Source organism: Coregonus clupeaformis, chromosome 17, assembly GCF_020615455.1.
Source record: "Coregonus clupeaformis isolate EN_2021a chromosome 17, ASM2061545v1, whole genome shotgun sequence".
Taxonomy (NCBI): Eukaryota; Metazoa; Chordata; class Actinopteri; order Salmoniformes; family Salmonidae; genus Coregonus; species Coregonus clupeaformis.
Genome location: NC_059208.1, coordinates 17,862,088 through 17,882,179, shown reverse-complemented (window position 1 = coordinate 17,882,179; position 20,092 = coordinate 17,862,088). Strand labels below are relative to the sequence as shown.

Sequence of the window (20,092 nt, the reverse complement as noted above, 5' to 3'; positions counted from 1 at the left end):
GCTTTAGCCAGGTGCCTAGTGATGAAGAGGTTAAATGGCATTTCATTCAAAATGAGTATTGGAATTATTGTCTCCAGGTCCTGATTTGAATACCTGTTTAATAAATGCATTGTTTACTTTAGCTCTGAATAAATCGTTGCCACTGTCTCATGGACATCATCAAAATAGGTTTTAAAATAAATCCTGCTGTATTGTGAGTAATTCTTCCACCTTTCACTGCTGTGACAGACTTAAAATGTCACCCTAAGGGACTTGAGAGGACGTTAAAGGACTAGAATGTTCTTGAGGAGGGTCTCAAATATAAGAAAGCAGTGCAAAGACAGGCACATTCACATCTGAATCACACACAAACATCTATACACGCAAAGAGACATGCTTCAAGGCACGTACATACCCAACCATACATATACAAATATACAAACAGTAAGTCACCATACTCCAGACAGCCCTTTTGTGAGTAAAGTCAAGTCCATGAAAAGACTGAACAATAAACACAAAGGCATTGACATCATGGGGTGTGAAAAGGGAAAAGCTGAAGTTCCAGCCCTTTGAATACAAAAGGAACATTATCACAACGTCAAAGAGACATCATAGTAATCTTGGGCACATAATTCCATCCATCTCTTACGCCAACTATCCTAAGAGTGCCAGCTTTGTTCTTTGACATGACCAATCTGCATGTTAGTAAAATGGCCAATTGATGCATCTTAGAGGGGAAAAGTTCTGTTTGGTTTGCAAATTGTGTGCTCTATGCCTCTAGCCCAGTCTAACTGCCAGTCTATTATATCTGACAGCCTGTATAGGCATCTCAATCACTTAGCAAACATAGCTTTGGAGAAAATGGCAGATAAAACACAGAGAATGAGCAGGGGAGACATAATTTGGCAGTGTTGACTGCAGCTCGCTGGAATATCATGGGATAACCAAGGAAAAATAAATACAAGAATACTGGTCTTTGTTAGGCACTAACATTTGACTTGGGAGTCAAATCGCTTTGAAACTCACATTGTATTTTTAAGAAATAAAAGCTGGTGAGAAATTATTATAATTATTTATTTGATTATTGACTTAAGGGCAACGTGGGTATACTTTCCATTCTTTCCTGCATACCTCTATTGGGATGGTTTGTGTCATGCTTGGTGTTGGTCAGTCAGTACAGTATGTAGTCAAACAGTCATTCAGACTATTCAGTAGATAGCCAGGCAATGACTTGTGATTTCACAGTGGAGAGTGGAACATTAAGAGGGGAAAAAAAATTTCATTTTACCCTCTCTGTGAAGTGCAAAGACCTTATTTGGAGTGTTACAGGTACTGCCTGTGCTGTGAAAGACAGAGAGTACCAGGATTGTTCTGTCTTCCTGGAAGGTCAACATCGCAAGACAAAGTCTATGTTGCCAGTTTAAAATGTCATTTGGCAAGCCAAAAAAAAAAAAAAAAAAAAAACAGCAGGTCATTGTTTTTACATACTGGTATCTTTTTACAAAATAAACAATCTGATTGCTTTAATCTCTTGTCTTTGTAGCTTTCCAGTGTAAATCAGATTAAAGTCTTCCTCCCTTATCCTCCTACAGTTGAAGTTGGAGGTTTACATACACTTAGGTTGGAGTCATTAAAACTTGTTTTTCAACCACTCCACACATTTCTTGTTAACAAACTATCGTTTTGGCATTACATTTTAGTCATTTAGCAGACGCTCTTATCCAGAGCGACTTACAGTTAGTGAGTGCATACATGATATATATATTTTTTTCATACAATTTTTCATACCCCGGTGGGAATCGAACCCACAACCCTGGCGTTGCAAACGCCATGCTCTACCAACTGAGCTACATCCCTGCCGGCCATTCCCTACCCTAGACGACGCTGGGCCAATTGTGCGCCGCCCCATGGGTCTCCCGGTCACGGCCGGCTACGACAGAGCCTGGATTCGAACCAGGATCTCTAGTGGCACAGCTAGCACTGCGATGCAGTGCCTAAAACAACTGCGCCACTCGGGAGATATATGGCATGTCGGTTAGGACATCTACTTTGTGCATGACACAAGTCATTTTTCCAACAATTGTTTACAGACAGATTATTTCCCTTATAATTCACTGTATCACAATTCCAGTGGGTCAGAAGTTTACATACACTAAGTTGACTGTGCCTTTAAACAGCTTGGAAAATTCCAGAAAATGATGTCATGGGTTTAGAAGCTTCTGATAGGCTAATTGACATCATTTGAGTCAAGTGGAGGTGTACCTGTGGATGTATTTCAAGGCCTACCTTCAAACTCAGTGCCTCTTTGCTTGATATCATGGGAAGATCAAAATAAATCAGCCAAGACCTCAGAAAAAGAATTGTAGACCTCCACAAGTCTGGTTCATCCTTGGGAGCAATTTCCAAATGCCTGAAGGTACCACGTTCATCTGTACAAACAATAGTACGCAAGTATAAACCCCATGGGACCACGTAGCCGTCATATCTGTGATGACTGTGATAGAAGGAGTCAGGCACAGGAGGGTAATCACCGAATACAGAGTTTAATCCGTCTTTACACCAAAATGCGCTAGATAGCGACAAACGAAACAGGCACAGGGGAAACTATCTTCCCTGGCAATACACTGTAATGGTAGCTCCAACATTAATAGGCACAGGGGAAAATATCTACCCCCGCAACAAATAGGTACGAGTAGCTCCACCGAGCTACACTACTCTCACATAATAACAATCACCCACAAGGACAAGGGGGCAGAGGGAACACTTATACATGGACTAACGAGGGGATAAGAACCAGGTGTGTGTAATGACAAGACAAATGGAATGATGAATATTGGCGCGGCAGTGGTTAGTAAGCCAGTGACGACGAGTGCCGAAGCCTGCCCGAACAAGGTGGGGAGGCAGCCTCGGCGGAAGTCGTGACAATACCGCTCAGGAAGGAGACGCGTTCTGTCTCCTAGAGATGAACGTACTTTGGTGCGAAAAGGGCAAATCAATCCCAGAACAATAGCAAAGGACCTTGTAAAGATGCTGGAGGAAACAGGTACAAAAGTATCTATATCCACAGTAAAACGAGTCCTATATCGACATAACCTGAAAGGCCACTCAGCAAGGAAGAAGCCACTGCTCCAAAACCGCCATAAAAAAAGACAGACTACGGTTTGCAACTGCACATGGGGACAAAGATCGTACTTTTTGGAGAAATGTCCTCTGGTCTGAAGAAACAAAAATAGAACTGTTTGGCCATAATGACCATCGTTATGTTTGGAGGGAAAAGGGGGTCGCTTGCAAGCTGAAGAACACCATCCCAACCGTGAAGCACGGGGGTGGCAGTATCATGCTGTGGAAGTGCTTTGCTGCAGGAAGGATTGGTGCACTTCACAAAATAGATGGCATCATAAGGAAGTAAAATTATGTGGATATAATGAAGCAACATCTCAAGACATCAGTCAGGAAGTTAAAGCTTGGTCGCAAATGTGTCTTCCAAATGGACAATGACCCCAAGCATACTTCCAAACTTGAGGCAAAATGGCTTAAGGACAATCCTATAGAACATTTGTGGGCAGAACTGAAAAAGCGTGTGCGAGCAAGGAGGCCTACAAACCTGACTCAGTTACACCAACTCTGTCAGGAGGAATGGGCCACAATTCACCCAACTTATTGTGGGAAGCTTGTGGAAGGCTACCCAAAACATTTGACCCAAGTTAAACAATTTAAAGGCAATGCTACCAGATACTAATTGAGTGTATGTAAACTTCTGACCCACTGGGAATGTGATGAAAGAAATAAAAGCTGAAATAAATCATTCTCTCTACTATTATTCTGACATTTCACATTCTTAAAATAAAGTGGTTATCCTAGCTGACCTAAGACAGGGAATTTTTACTTGGATTAAATGTCAGGAATTGTGAACAACTGAGTTGAAATGTATTTGGCTAAGGTGTATGTAGACTTCAACTGTATATCCGTCTGTCCTGATGTCTCCTAATCCTCTTTCTCGCGCATTTGCGCCTGCACACGTTTCCGCACGTAGAAGGCAGTGAGCGCGCTGCAGCATGCCGTGAAGACGAAGAGCGCCACTGCGTCATGGGCCAGGTTGCCGTGGAGACGCTCGTAGAGGGGCCTCCGCTCAATGTAGTCTATGCGTGTCGCCTCGATCTGCACCAGGGTGCACAGCACCAGGAACACGTGGAAGATCTGGTGACCCTGGCCAATGAAGTCACATCGCCCAGGCAGCCAGCGCTCTGGGTGGGGGCAGGCAAAGAAGTAGGCGCTCACCAGGAAAAAGAGTACCTGGTAGCGGTGGTAAGCCACGGCCTGGTTGGAGCAGCCCCTCTCCTGCTGGTGGCAGCTGTAGATGCGGTGCAGCACGGGGCTGATGTCCAGGCAGTAGGCCAGGCCTGAGGGCACCACCTGGAACAGCTTGTGGGCAAACTTGGGCAGCCTCGGGCTGGCATACTTGCCGTAGCAGCAGCCGAAGCACGAGAACCAGGCCAGGAACGCTGCGGCGGGCAGGAAGATCCCTCGCACTCGGGCATGCCAGCCCTCCTCGATGGCGTAGTAGAAGTGGGCCAGGGCGCTGCCATACTGGTAGATGGCCACGCCCACATAGTCCAGGAAGTAGAAGGTGTAGTGGGAGAGCTCGGACTTGGCGTTGAGCAGGTGGGCCAGGGCACTGCACGACAGGTAAGTGAAGGCTGAGAGGAGGACTATAAACAGGGGCTGGGCGTGGGGGTCATGGAGGAAATCCACTGTCTCGGACAGCTCCTGGCACTTGACCAGGATGATGAAGGCGGCCAGCAGGTGGGTCCACACATTGAGTGCCTCGTTGTGCCTTTGGAAGAGGGTGAGGAAGTAGTAGCGCCAGCTGTGGTCCGGCTGCCTGTAGCCTCCGATGATGTGAGGCTCACGGAACACCCAGGGCACATCGTCGGCCTTCACGGTGCAGGGCAGAGTAGGGAAGGCCGACTCGAGCAGCTGAGGGATCTGACGCAACTGTTGAGCATTGATGAACAGGCGACCAATCTGCTCCATCACTACGGTCGCCATGGCAACTAGAGACGGGAGATGAGGGCAGAGAATGAGTTCACAGTCAGTCAATAATATCTATCTGGCCATGAGCTGTCATTACTGATTGCCAGCAAGAAGATTTAGACCCTAATCCATATGCATTAGGTCTATTTGTGTTGCATGATATTACAATGCTTTGATTTTTTGGCTTTGGCTTAGTAATGGGGGTGGGTGGAGGGGGGTAGTTTAGCTTGTTAGATGATTTCATTTAACATATCTTTATAATGCCTACATTTGAAATAAAGCAGTGTACTTTTTTCAAATATATGCAACTTAAAAGTTTTATATCGCAGAATATTTTGGACATCAAAGCAATGTTAAGGATATTCTATTTGAGTCAGAAAAGGATACTCATTTGATAGGTAAGATATAGCCTACAAACCTTGCAGAGAGCCTATCCAACTGACAATCTCTTAGAATTTATTTTTAAAAAATATTGGAACCAAGACCTAAAAAGAACTGATATCGGCACAAGATGGAGGAAATGTTGGAACATATAACTAACAAAATTACAGCAAACAAAAATGTATGCTTAATCAAGTATAAACTAATGTATAGAATGTATTATACAAGAGACAAAATACACAAATTCTACAGCACAATGTCAGAGTCGTGTCTTAAGTGTAAAACAAACAATGACTCAATAATTCATGCCTTCTGGGAGTGCTATAAAGTGCAAAAGTTATGGGCGGGGTTAGAAAGTTGGCTATCAGAAGTTTTACAACGTAAGTTAACTTTTTATCCATCTGCATATTTGAAGACATGGCATATGAGGGTGCAGTGAGATACCCAATGGGTTGGATCATTATTTTCTCGTCAATAATTTTGAGGGGGAAATCATACTTAAACTGGAAATCAAATTATCCTCCATCAGTGGATGAATCAAATGCATTATTATTTAAATATTGAAAAAATGTGGCCTACAGATATAAATAAAATAGAACAATTTGAACCCTTATGGCATAAAGTATTACAAGCCCTTGAAATATCAAAATGATGAAAAATAAGAAAGAATGTTATGAGAACAAACAAGATGGGTATGGACACTGTGGGAACATGTAGGTTTGAGCAAATATGTAATTAATGTTTGTTGAAATGTATGTATGTCTGAGTAATTTTATTATTTTTATTTTTTATTTTATTTTATGTCGAAGGTCGGGCATTAAGTCCCAGTGTCACGTTCGTTGTGTAAAGGATCGGACCAAGGTGCAGCGTGGTATGCGTACATACTCGTTTATTTTAATAAACGCAGACAAAATAACAAAATCCAACAGAACGTGACGTTCACGAGGCTAAACATCAAACAAGCCAACCAGAAACAAGATCCCACAACTAAGGTAGGCAACATGGCTGCCTAAGTATGATCCCCAATCAGAGACAACGACCGACAGCTGCCTCTGATTGGGAACCACACCCGGCCAACATAGAAATACACTGCTCAAAAAAATAAAGGGAACACTTAAACAACACAATGTAACTCCAAGTCAATCATACTTCTGTGAAATCAAACTGTCCACTTAGGAAGCAACACTGATTGACAATACATTTCACATGCTGTTGTGCAAATGGAATAGACAACAGGTGGAAATTATAGGCAATTAGCAAGACACCCCCAAGAAAGGACTGGTTTTGCAGGTGGTGACCACAGACCACTTCTCAGTTCCTATGCTTCCTGGCTGATGTTTTGGTCACTTTTGAATGCTGGCGGTGCTTTCACTCTAGTGGTAGCATGAGACGGAGTCTACAACCCACACAAGTGGCTCAGGTAGTGCAGCTCATCCAGGATGGCACATCAATGCGAGCTGTGGCAAGAAGGTTTGCTGTGTCTGTCAGCGTAGTGTCCAGAGCATGGAGGCGCTACCAGGAGACAGGCCAGTACATCAGGAGACGTGGAGGAAGCCGTAGGAGGGCAACAACCCAGCAGCAGGACCGCTACCTCCGCCTTTGTGCAAGGAGGAGCACTGCCAGAGCCCTGCAAAATGACCTCCAGCAGGCCACAAATGTGCATGTGTCTGCTCAAACGGTCAGAAACAGACTCCATGAGGGTGGTATGAGGGCCCGACGTCCACAGGTGGGGGTTGTGCTTGCAGCCCAACACCGTGCAGGACGTTTGGCATTTGCCAGAGAACACCAAGATTGGCAAATTCGCCACTGGCGCCCTGTGCTCTTCACAGATGAAAGCAGGTTCACACTGAGCACATGTGACAGACGTGACAGAGTCTGGAGACGCCGTGGAGAACGTTCTGCTGCCTGCAACATCCTCCAGCATGACCGGTTTGGCGGTGGGTCAGTCATGGTGTGGGGTGGCATTTCTTTGGGGGGCCGCACAGCCCTCCATGTGCTCGCCAGAGGTAGCCTGACTGCCATTAGGTACCGAGATGAGATCCTCAGACCCCTTGTGAGACCATATGCTGGTGCGGTTGGCCCTGGGTTCCTCCTAATGCAAGACAATGCTAGACCTCATGTGGCTGGAGTGTGTCAGCAGTTCCTGCAAGAGGAAGGCATTGATGCTATGGACTGGCCCACCCGTTCCCCAGACCTGAATCCAATTGAGCACATCTGGGACATCATGTCTCGCTCCATCCACCAACGCCACGTTGCACCACAGACTGTCCAGGAGTTGCCGGATGCTTTAGTCCAGGTCTGGGAGGAGATCCCTCAGGAGACCATCCGCCACCTCATCAGGAGCATGCCCAGGCATTGTAGGGAGGTCATACAGGCACGTGGAGGCCACACACACTACTGAGCCTCATTTTGACTTGTTTTAAGGACATTACATCAAAGTTGGATCAGCCTGTAGAGTGGTTTTCCACTTTAATTTTGAGGGTGACTCCAAATCCAGACCTCCATGGGTTGATAAATTTGATTTCCATTGATAATTTTTGTGTGATTTTGTTGTCAGCACATTCAACTATGTAAAGAAAAAAGTATTTAATAAGATTATTTCATTCATTCAGATCTAGGATGTGTTATTTTAGTGTTCCCTTTATTTTTGAAGGTAAGGAGGTAAGGAGACAAGAAGAAGAGGTCACGTAATTGATTGAGATTCACCTACGGTGCTAAGCAAAAATGGTATCATGGAGCGTTGATGAATGGGAAGAGAATTGCAAACATATTCCCCATCCAGCCGGTCTCCACACTCAGATTTTTACATTGGTTGCATGCTTAGCTGTCTTTAAAATATTCATAGGTGAAGAATAGCTCGAGTATAAACGAATCCAGAAGCTTTGAGATTGTGGAACGGTATTCTATTGTAAATTATTTAGTCAAGGCATCCAACAGTGAGGCCTATTTTAGCCTACTAGCTAACAATTAATAATTGCATGGAAACGGCTGATCAATATGTTATCCTAATTATCGACATAGCCTAATATGAACACAAATTGGGTATTTCTGTAAAAATATATTCAAATTAAGCCGAGACATGATCAGGGAGGGTTAAACCGCATGCAGAATAGGCTTCAACTTCTCATTCCGACAGCTGCTCTATTACATTTTATACAAGATGTACTTAAACAGAGCCTTCTATTCAAATGCACATGATTAAAATGGTCTATCGGCATTCACATTGACATTTTATGCGACCATATTCTGGCGTGGCCAGCAGTGCTGAAAACCATGCATAACCATCAGAAATAAACCTACCTGAAGAAGGCAAACGTAGTATCAGTGCAAAACCTAGAATAGTGAATCCTTTGGATTATTCATTAATACATCAAATAGAAGTAACATTGTTTGATCAATAAAATTACTAAAGGATGATTATTCTTGTGCGGGTGGAGCGCCTGTCGGTTTTTTAATATATATATATTTAACAAGACGCTATCTGTAGTCAAAGATCCACGAGCCTTTGACAAACAGATATTCTAACCAATCAGCGGTCAGATATGGTGTACCGGTCCTGTTAATAGAGCCTTTGACAAACAGATATTCTAACCAATCAGCGGTCAGATATGGTGTACCGTTCCTGTTACTAGATTCTCACCAATAGCGTAGGTCTTATTTGACTGCACACTGTCAGGGAATGAAATGCATGTGTGTGCTATGAAAATGAAGAAACACCCACTCCCCATAAATTATCAGCTAAATTATGTACTTGTTTTACTGATTTGAAAGTCTATTGGAGAGGTGTGTGTGTGCGCGTGTGTGTGTGTGTGTGTGTGTGTGTGTGTGTGTGTGTGTGTGTGTGTGTGTGTGTGTGTGTGTGTGTGTGTGTGTGTGTGTGTGTGTGTGTGTGTGTGTGTGTGTGTGTGTGTGTGTGTGTGTGTGTGTGTGTGTGTGTGTGTGGACGTGTTTACCTATTCTTGTGGGGACCAGAAGTCCCCACAAGAATAGTAAACGCAAAAAATAAATACCAACTGGGGACATTTTGTTGGTCCCCACAAGGTCAAATGCTATTTCTAGGGGGTTTAGGGTTAAGGTTAGAATTAGTGTTAGGGTTAGAATTAGGTTTAGGGTCAGGGTTAGGAGATAGGGTTAGTTTTAGGGTTAGGGTTAGGAGCTGGGTTAGGTTTAGGGTTAGGGTTAAGCTTAGGGTTAAGGTTAGAGTAAGGGTACGGGTTAGGTTTACGGTTAGGGGTTAGGGAAAATAGGATTTTGAATGGGACTGAATTGTATGTCCCCACAAGGTTAGCTGCGCAATACTGTGTGTGTGTGTGTGTGTGCGTGTCTGTGCGTGCGTGTGCATGTCTGCATGTGCAAGTGCATAGGCCTATATTTAATGGTACATTTATTTTTCTGTTTCCTTTTAGCAAAGTAAGATCACTACATGATCAGCGGCTTGGTTCCCCTCCTAAAACAATAATAGGCTTTGGCATTGACACTTTGTTATTGGTATTTATTACAGTGTACTTTATGGCAGTGTCATTTCATCCTCATCCATTAATGATGTGACTTTAAATTTGGGTGTCTACTAGAGTGCTAAACCAATAGATATAGGCCCACAGTAACTTTGCAATAGAAACCTCCAACTCAGAAGTTAGCCCACATGTGAAATGACCTAACTCAGCACAAGTTTGGCTATTGATGAGACACCTATTGTTCGTCCACCACCAATATGGTTCACAGTAAACTGAAACTCATTTGTATTTCAAGTCAAGCAATTTTTGTATTACTCCTTAGTCCAGTCACTGTATAAAGGATCACATTCTCCCTCCTCCCACGCAGGGGGTAGCATTGTCAATGTGTCTTTGTATGAAACACTGTGGATGCATCTGTGAAAGGCTTGCATTGTATATACTCAGTCAGACCCAGTCCAGACTTTCAAAACAATTCCAGCGGTGTCTCAGCTGTCTCCCTTTCTGTGAAGGCTGACAATACCACCTGCTGAGACCTCTTTATGTGGATGGTATTGTACAATACATAAACATTCTTGTACAATTACATAAAGTGCACATAGATGTGCACAGCCTTCTGTCACACAGTGGATATTTTCCCAGACTTAACAGGTGTCTCTAAAACAATATAGGCAAGGGCCGGACCAGAAATGTCACACAAGATTAACACATTCTTGTTTGCAATTTGAACATGTTCCATGCCTGGTATGTGACTTGGTAACCTATTTCCAATACATTTCCAAATGTATTTAGGAACAAGAAATGCACTCCAAACTAGCTTTTCAGGTGTTTGTTTAAGCAAAGATAGGGTAGAATGCATATTTAGTGTGTTAAAAATAATTTTGTATAACAATTGTGTAATTATTGTATTTCCGCACATTTGTATCATGTACATTTCCCGTAGGAGGGGGCCCTTGTTGATAAATGGTACCTCATCATCGTTGCTTTTTATATTACTCTAGAAATGTATGGCTTATTTTAGAACTTGCTCAAAGTGTAGTTTCATATTTGTCGAAGCTGACCACAGAGACTTCTCTAAATAAAATGTATTCAGCCTCCTGAGGTTGAAAAGGCGCTGTTCTTCACCACGCTGGCATTGTGGAGGGACCATTTCAGGTACTCAGTGATGTGAACTTGAGCTTCTGACCCTCTCCACTGCGGCCACGTCGATGTGGATGGTAATCAGGCCTACCACTGTTGTCGTCAACAAACTTGATGATTGAGTTGGAGACGTGCAGGGCCATGCAGTCATGGGTGAACAGGGAGTACAGGAGGGGCTGAGCATGCAGAGCATGCATCCCTGTGGGGCCCCTGTGTTGAGGATCAGCGTGGCAGAGGTGTTGTTGCCTACCTTCACCACCTGGGGTCAGCCCGTCAGGAAGTCTAGGACCCAGTTGCACAGGGCGGGGTTCAGACCCAGGGCCCTGAGCTTAGTGATGAGCTTTGAGGGCACTATGGCGATTGTGTCGTCCATGGATCTGTTGGGGTGGTATACGAATTGTAGTGGGTCTAGGGTGTCGGGTAAGGTGGAGGTGATATGATCCTTAACTACCCTATCAAAGCACTTCATGATGTGCTACGGGGCGATAGTCATTTTGTTAAGTTACCTTCACTTTCTTGGGTACAGGATCAATGGTGGACATTTTGAAGCAAGTGGGGACTGGGATATAGAGAGATTGAATATGTCCGTAAACACTCCAGCCAGCTGGTCTTGACATGCTCTGAGGACGCAGCTTGGGATGCCGTCTGGGCCAGAAGCCTTGCAAGTGTTATCACGCTTAAATTACTTATGTCGGTTACGGAGAACAAGAGCACACAGTCCTCGTGTGCGGCGGGGGGCCCGCATCGGCGGCTCAATGTTGTTGTTTTCTAAGCGGGCGCAGGTGTTTAGCTTGTCCAGGAGTGAGGCGCCGGTGTCCGCGACGTGGCTGCCTTTCCCGTTAGAATTTGTGATTGTCTGTGAGCTAATGACTTTATAATCCCATCACAGACTGCTCTACACACACAGCTGACAAATAAGGTTCTGTGTGTGGCACTGCCAGGCATACTGTGCAGAAATGTACCCAGGCACTGAGACGTGATACTTACGTGTGTGTGTATGTCTGTCTGCACACATTCGTCCAGCAGTGACACTGTTGATGGCACAAGTCTGCTTCGATTAATCAAGCAAAGAAAGTAAAATACCACTCTGCAGATTCACCCATCACTGGGATTTTGTCCATCTGTAGCCATACCAGCAGTAGGCTACATACCAGCACTGGGTCTTTAACTGTCAGCATTAATTCAACCAAATGTTAGGCCTTAACAGCAAACCTCCCAGTATAGTATGGCTCTAATAGAATATGGCATTTGTAGGTACGGTGTGGCTGTACACTTGATCAGTGAAACAATTCAACAAAACACATGTTAATTTAATTGTTTATAATGATAAAACAATATTACTCATATGCCCAAAAGACACTGTCTATACACTGACAAAATGTGTGACAAGATGAATCTTAATTTCATCTTCCACCTGCTGTTGCTCTACATTACAGCTTTACGCTATTACCACTAGGTGTCAGTAGAGTCAAAGGAATGACTGTTGCCTTTTTTTTTTCCTAGCAATTAATTATATTTACCAGTACCACTATCAAGGCCTTATATCACAAAGATGGATTGAATAACAGGAACATCTAGATGAAAATTATAATAACGAGTAAACGAATGTGGCAATAATCTCTATCCAATCTTTAGGTAAAAGATGAAGATAACAATTGAAATACTGAGGGTGATACAATACACTATTCATCCACTATGCTGCATCTACTATGTTGTGGGATCCATTTGAAAATGACTATCAAATTTGCATGACGAAATGTGAATGACCAAAATGGCAATACTAGCATTACAGAAGGTGTGTAGATAACAGTCTGCAACCCAAAAGCCACAAATAAATGAAGACCATTAATCATCCTTAAGGAGTCTATTGATGCACTCGTGCGTTAATCTAAGTAACATAATAAAAAAATACCCATCAAAATCCGTCAGTTTAAGCTAGAGATATCAAATTGTTTTTGCATGGGCTGCGTCTCAATCCACGCTGTGGTGTTCGTCAGACCATGAGACATCCCGAAAATCGGTTTTCTCACGAAAACATATGAAGCGTCTACAAACTATTATGACCACTCTATGGAAATGTGAGACTCTCAAACAAAACTCAGTTTTGCTCTACACCCCCCTCAAGTGTCATGGGACTCGTCTGAAGGTAGTCCCCTGTAGCTGTTGGTAGAGCATGGCACTTCCAACGCCAGGATTGTGGGTTCGTTTCCCACAGGGGGCCAGTATGAAAAATGTATGCACTCACTAACTGTAAGTCGCTCTGGATAAGAGCGTCTGCTAAATGACTAAAATGTAAATGACTGAAACAGGAACCAACTTTGCCATGATTCATGTATACAGTGGATATGTACAAATTAATGTGATATAATTTATTTGAATGTGATATGTTACTGATGGATTGTACAATGTAGGCCTACACACATATGATGTGTCTGCTAAATGACTAAAATGTAAGGTAACCCATACAAACGAATAGAAGTATGGTCATTTTATGCCAACAAAAATAAGAGGTTAAATGTGTTTTAAAAAAAGATATATTTCCTGAGCTTTCTTATATCTCCTAGATATAGGACAGACACTTCAAAACCTTATTGCTTACTTGTTTTGCCATATATGAATGTGTTATTCAATGTGTTTCTATGGGCTATAGTAGTAAAGGCCAAATTCAATATTTTATCAAATAATTAAATATTTTTTCAAAATCAAATAGCTAAATGATCCATGGTATGACCATCATTAAAACAATTTAATATGTTAGCTTAGTACCCTCCCCCCCCAACGGCTAAGACTTTTAGAGGTTTTAAAGAACAATTGCAACTTTATTAAGCTCAAGATATCCGCAGCTTTACAAGGTACAAGGATTTACTTGCATTATGCAATTCACAATGTTAAGGACCTATGCGTAACAGTGGCATGCTTCCTTATAGGTAAAAACACTGCTTATTTCAAAGGTCATAAGCTGCAATACACTACTGGAGGTGGGGGAATAAATTATTACACATCCACAACAAAAGCAACAACGGATAGCCTAAATAATCCTTACAAGGTGAACAAAACTATAACAACGAAAAAAATAATACTGGCAACGAACAGAAACAAATATATCTTTGCACAAGTAAAAACAAAAGTATTACAAAAGAAAAATCAGTTCTCCCCCTCTGGTTTTGTTTCCTTGGCCTTTCGTACCTCCTCAAGCTTCTTATCCTAGAATTAATAAAAAACATGAAAATCACATTAGTTAAACTGATTAGTTAAGTATAACTTAACAGAATGCATGGAATTTCAACCAACAGATATCCATCCCATTTCCAGAACCTGGGCCTTTCCATTTGAAATTCTCTCTTAAATTCAGGATTGCAGAAAATTACATCAAGATGACTGAGCAAAATGGCAGACTGAGCAGTGAGGCCTACCTTCTCCTTGAATTTCTCATTGAGCGCTGCCATTCGTGCCGTGCGGTTCTCTTTGTTGGCTTCCATCTTCTGATTGAGTTTCTCCTCTGCAGTCTTGCTGAAGTTGTTGTTCTCCTCCATGGCTTTCTTCAGCACTTCCTTCTCGTGCTCTCTCTTCTCAGCTAAGTGCTTCAGCACTTCTGCCTCATGACTCTGATCAAATGAGAAAGTCAAAGTCACACAGGAAGTTAGTGGTAGGATAGTGGGACCAATCCTGAGCTAGAAAATAATAAAATATAAATGAACTAAACCTGTAAGGTGGATGCGGCTCTATTTCCTTATACTTATTTGTGTATATCTGACTGTAGGTACCTTGCGTCTCTCCTCTGCAGCCTCCAGTTTCTTCTGGATCTCCTCCAGGGACATCTCCTTCTTCTCCTTCGGGGGAGGTAGGGGGATTTCACCCTTGGCATCGGGGGCCAAGATTACCTCAAATGCTTGACCTGAAGCACGCTTGTCCAACTCCTTGACCAGGATCTCTGTGAAAATAGGGAATCCATCAATGTTGATACAAGTAGGTATCAAATTGGTAACAGCATAGAGTTATAGCACCTAAACAATAGGGAAGCTGATTTGCATCTGCAGTCTGCAAATGTGCAATACTATTATACAGTGAGCGCCACATGTATTGGGACAGTGTTTAGAAACATTATATTCTTATTTACAATAAAAGTGACTCCAAAATGACAATACATTATTTACTATTAATTTCTATTGGGCACAAAACTGCCCCGATATTTTTTGGAGCTCACTGTAATAGTGTAATAAAGGCCTGTCATGTTAACACTTACCTCCAGAGGACGCCATTTCAGCAGAGTACTGAGGGTTGCTATGCCTGGGAGGAAAAATACAGACAAAGCCATAGGTTTAATGACAGAAAGACAATATGTCAAAGATGCATGCATTCACTAATCAGTGAATGAACAGAAATACTGATTGATACAAGCAATGACAACTATTGATTCTGAAGGTGGAGAGCCATGCTATGTGCCTAATAAGAATTCAATTGGGTGTATTGATGTCTATAAGATGACCGTTGGAGATGGATCACTTGTATTAATGTTCGACATGTAGGATGAATATTAGTGATACAGACATACATCAAATGATTGAGAATAGATTTCACAGTAGCCTTACTGCACCTATTCAAAACAAGAGCTGGCAAATATTTAAAATAGGTGATTTCAATGGAGACAAAAAGGGCGTGGACATGAATTCGTTCCCATCCTTGTTTATCAGGAACAAATACCAGAGCATAAATTAAGCTTACTAAAATAGAATGTCTTCTACCTTGCCATTGGCATGGCAATATCATGTGAGCAGAGAACGTTCTTTCCCTGGCATTGGATTTGATTATTGCACAAAGACAATAAAGGGAGCACCATTGTGAATACAGGTCAGAGAACAACATGAACTTTACTAGCTAACTAGGTGTGGTCTGAATTGACAGTCAGATTGGAGCATTCAAATTCAATCATTGCAACTGAGTTAAAGCCAATTCCTAGCCAAAGGCCGAGGCGTGCCTACGCTAAGACCAGCTGCAAAACAAGACACCACTCGCAACAAAGACTGAATACAAACGACCAACAGTAATCGCAACCTACTCATGTCAATGACAGAATGACAGATTTCAATTTCATAAAAACAAATACACAATTATGAATCATTACATTATGAAATATTATACAATATCACGCATTAACTTGACATAGCTAAACAAATACCACCAACACTGATATCCATCTCAACCCACCTGCAAATGCACGAATAGCAAACTGGTGCTGAGGAAACAATGGACTCGGCTTCACTGTCAGCTCCGCAGGGGCACACAGACACTGGCAGACAACCTGAATAAATTAACTAGCAACTGTAGCTAGCTATCTTACAAGTTGGCGGGCTGAAACCCCTCTTCACATGTAAAGCACAGCAATTTGTCCTTAGTGGTGTCGAAAGGCAATGTTTAATCGTCGATTGACGACAAAGGAATTGAGCAAAAGAGCAGAGCGAGGCAGACAGTGTAATCACACCCACCTCGGCTCCATCATTACCAGACAGTCATGCGCTGGGTACCAAAACCCGCCCAAATTTTTACGTTGAAGATAAATACAGTAACGTATTGTATAATACATATATTTTTGTGTAGCGTGGAACTTAGAAAAAAGTCATCACCTTATCACCAAAAATAAAACCGAGCAGTGGGCTAAAGATAGCTTAGGGCTAGTTAGCTAGCTATATTAGCTGGCTAACTGGCTGAAAAGCTATTAACGAGGTACCAAGCAGCTAGCTCAATTACATTTACATCATTTAGCAGACACTCTTATCCAGAGCGACTTACAAATTGACAATACATTTGTAATGACAACTATGTTACTTACCCCAAAAATGACAAACGTCACTGAAAGTGTAATGACTGCCATCAATATATCTCCAATGATTACAGTTAAAAACATTTTTAAACCTACCTTCAAGTGCTTGGAAAGTGGTGTGGTCCTTTGATTCGAATCGCGCCTTCTTCACTGCCTGCCTCAGCACTGTTCGCGCAACAACAAAAAGGACCTAAACACTAAAGTCGTTCTCTACTCCCATTGGTCCTAATCGTCCAATCAATAATGTCGATTTAGGGTGCATTCGCAAATTAATTTTGGCTATCTACTCCGATTTCAGAGCACTCTCGTTTGAGAATTCAATTGGGTGTATTGATGTCTATAAGATGACCGTTGGAGATGGATCACTTGTATTAATGTTCGACATGTAGCATGAATATTAGTGATACAGACATGCATCAAATGACTGAGAATAGATTTCACAGTAGCCTTACTGCACCTATTCAAAACAAGAGCTGGCAAATATTTAAAATAGGTGATTTCAATGGAGACAAAAAGGGCGTTTGAACGCGCAACACCTGTTAAATATGACAGGTGTCAGTAAAGGTTGGCCAAAAATTGAATTAATTGTTGCAAGCAGCACAGTTACAGTCACTAACGCTCTAGATCAGGACTGCCCAACCCTGTTCCTGGAGAGCTACCATCCCGTAGGTTTTTGCTCCAACCCTAGTCTAGCACACCTGATTCTAATAATTAGCAGGTTGATAAGACGAATCAGGTCAGTAACACCTGGGGAGCGAAAACCTACAGGAGGGTAGCGCTGAAGGAACAGGGTTGGGCAACCCTGCGCTAGATAGAATGAAAACAGCCTAACTAGCTCTGCTAGGGCGAGTCAAATGGTCAGTGTGGTGTTCTCTCATTTGAATCTGGAAGTAGCTAGCAAGCTAGTCAACTTTAGCCAGTTAGCTCGGGCGCTTGACTGCGGTTGTGAGGTCAGAACGCTCAGATCAACCCTACTTCTCGGCCAGAGCGTCCAGTATGCGCTCTGAGAGCGAAACGCTCTGAAATTACAAATGGGCCCTAATGTATCAATGTTCTCAGCTGGAATGAAAACAAAAGCACGAGACAGGGTTCCCAAGAAGGACACAGTAGCCTCCCGTCATCAACATAATTAGTTACGCTAGCTAGCTATAATGACAGAGTTTCTAAACCTATCCCTCAGTATTCTTAACAGGCGCAACATCGCGAGACCTCCGGGAACGCTTGCGAGACAGACCAGGTAGACACAAGGGGCCAGGGTTCCGGTCTAGAAGCACAGTTTCGACTGTTCCTACAGTTTTGCTTCGGTACTGCAGTATAACTGACGCCTGGCCATAAAATACAATTTCCATACATGGCCACATAGACATAAAAGTTATTATTATTCTTCTGTTGGTTTAAAGTGGACTACAACCCAAACAGAAGTATTGCCGCCACCAACTGGACAGGTTGAAACCAAAATAAGGTAAAAAGAAAATCCATTCGTAATAGGGAAACTAACTTAATCCACCCAAATCAAATTATACATTAACAAAACTCCCACTTCTTCCTTCTTTCAATTCTCCATATCTCCCTTCTCAGGCTCTAGGGCCTGAGAGGGTGGTACGGCTTGTGACAATATTCCATGTAACTCCTTTGCCAGTAAATCTTTCAGCCCCAGGAACCACTCCGCCGCTTCCACAATGATTGATATCTTCCTGGACCCTCTCTCCACCTTGGCAGTGCCATTTATCACCATAGCTATAAAGGCCACAAAGTCCACCTTCTTAACCTTTAAAATGTCAGGATCCTGCTGGTGAAAGGCAACCCCTGCAGCCTGCAGTGAAGGCCTATCCACCACCATGGACTCTTCAAGTGCACCATTCAAACCCTCAACCTTTTTAACAGCTGCTGCATATGATATGCTCTGGATAGCCCTGACATTGGCCACCTCATTCTCTTTCACCCTTGTGGGGCATTCGAAAGACGTGGCTTCATGGTTCCCACCACAATTGCACCATCTCATATTTTCATCACTTTTATAACACATAATATTATATTTTCCACAACTTGGACATCTCGGCTTCTCCCTTCTGCAAACACTTGAAACATGACCAAAAGCTTTACAATGATTAGTCTTGGGATAAATGCTCTGACTCTGTAGTTAATATACCCTAACTGCACTTGAGTAGGGAGAGACTTCATATCAAAAAACAAAAGAACAGAAACTCTTCACTTTTCTGCATTCACCATACGATTCATCCGATGTGCATCAATCACTCCAGGAATATTTTTAATCTCTTCAACATCTATTTCCCACGAGACTCCAGATATAATCCCCTTGAGGGGTGCCCTGTTCCTAAGAGACACACACAACCCTTTAAACGTATCAAATCGGGTGAGACGCAACACACGTTTCTTCTGATCCTCAGAAGCACAAAAAATCAAAATCAGCCCGCCTCTCGTGATCTTCACAGCCTTCACTCTACTCAGCACTTTCTCCACCAGTTTGAGGAATCCATCTCAAATTGATTCCTCAAGATTGGTCATTCTATCAGCTGCTCCTCATTTACAAACCGTACTCCTACTAGATACGAAGGGACATTCTCATCACTGTACTCTACTTTGCTCCGTTTTCCATTCTTTTGGACAATATTCCAATTCTCCTTGATTCTACCACCATTGGATTCAGAATCCACTTCATCATCCGCTTCCGCCATCTTTTTCCCGTCTGACCTTGCACTCGCTGCAATCAGAAAATCCCAGAGCTAGGTACTTTAAAGTACTATTTAAGTCATTTTTTGGGGTATCTGTACTTTACTTTACTATTTATATGTTTGACAACTTTTACTTTTACTCCACTACATTCCTAAAGGAATGAATGTACTTTCTACTCCATACATTTTCCCTGACACCCAAAAGTACTTGTTACATTTTGAATGCTTAGCAGGACAGGAAAATTGTCCAATTCACGCACTTAAAGAGGAAATATCTGGTCATCCCATCTGATCTGGCAGACTCACTAAACACAAATTTTTTGTTTGTAAATTATGTCTGAGTGTTGGAGTGTGCCCCTGGCAATCCGTGAATTTAAAAAACATAACATTGTGCCGTCTGGTTGACTTAATATAAGGAATTTGAAATGATTTATACTTTTACTTTTGATACTTAAGTATATTTAAAACCAAATACTTTTAGACTTTTACTCAAGTAGTATTTTACTGGGTGACTTTCACTTTTACTTGAGTCATTTTCTATTAAGGTATCTTTCCTTTTACTCAAGTATGACAATTGGGTACTATTTCCACCACTG

The 20,092-nt window shown here is 42.4% G+C and overlaps 2 protein-coding genes across 4 annotated transcripts; both read right to left on the bottom strand.

Moving 5' to 3' along the window:
* Positions 1 to 3,874: 3,874 nt before the first annotated feature.
* LOC121585424 (membrane progestin receptor alpha-B-like) lies at positions 3,875 to 8,839 on the bottom strand. The gene is made up of 2 exons (XM_041901772.1): positions 8,695 to 8,839; positions 3,875 to 5,033 (listed from the first exon to the last, which is right to left on the bottom strand). Exon 2 carries the CDS (start codon positions 5,026 to 5,028, stop codon positions 3,964 to 3,966), a length of 1,065 nt encoding a protein of 354 aa, XP_041757706.1. The 5' UTR covers positions 5,029 to 5,033; positions 8,695 to 8,839; the 3' UTR covers positions 3,875 to 3,963.
* Positions 8,840 to 13,783: 4,944 nt separating this feature from the next.
* LOC121585924 (stathmin) lies at positions 13,784 to 17,003 on the bottom strand. Of its 3 annotated transcripts, none has more exons than XM_041902256.1 (5): positions 16,900 to 17,003; positions 15,229 to 15,272; positions 14,750 to 14,916; positions 14,399 to 14,590; positions 13,784 to 14,189 (listed from the first exon to the last, which is right to left on the bottom strand). In XM_041902256.1, the coding sequence occupies exons 2-5, from the start codon at positions 15,242 to 15,244 to the stop codon at positions 14,130 to 14,132; spliced, it is 435 nt and encodes a 144-aa protein (XP_041758190.1). In that variant the 5' UTR covers positions 15,245 to 15,272; positions 16,900 to 17,003; the 3' UTR covers positions 13,784 to 14,129. The 3 variants fall into 3 exon arrangements, with proteins under 3 accessions (XP_041758190.1, XP_041758192.1, XP_041758191.1); XM_041902258.1 differs by lacking the exon at positions 16,900 to 17,003 and adding an exon at positions 16,813 to 16,835; XM_041902257.2 differs by lacking the exon at positions 16,900 to 17,003 and adding an exon at positions 16,191 to 16,443.
* Between the last annotated feature and the right edge of the window lie 3,089 nt (positions 17,004 to 20,092).

Excerpts from the sequence above, each read along its gene's own strand:
- LOC121585424 (XM_041901772.1), bottom strand. The coding sequence starts at position 5,028 with ATGGCGACCGTAGTGATGGAGCAGATTGGTCGCCTGTTCATCAATGCT.
- LOC121585924 (XM_041902256.1), bottom strand. Across the intron at positions 14,591-14,749 it reads CTGCAGAGGAGAGACGCAAG|AGTCATGAGGCAGAAGTGCT; the intron begins GTACCTACAGTC and ends TCATTTGATCAG. Across the intron at positions 14,190-14,398 it reads ATGAGAAATTCAAGGAGAAG|GATAAGAAGCTTGAGGAGGT; the intron begins GTAGGCCTCACT and ends TATTAATTCTAG.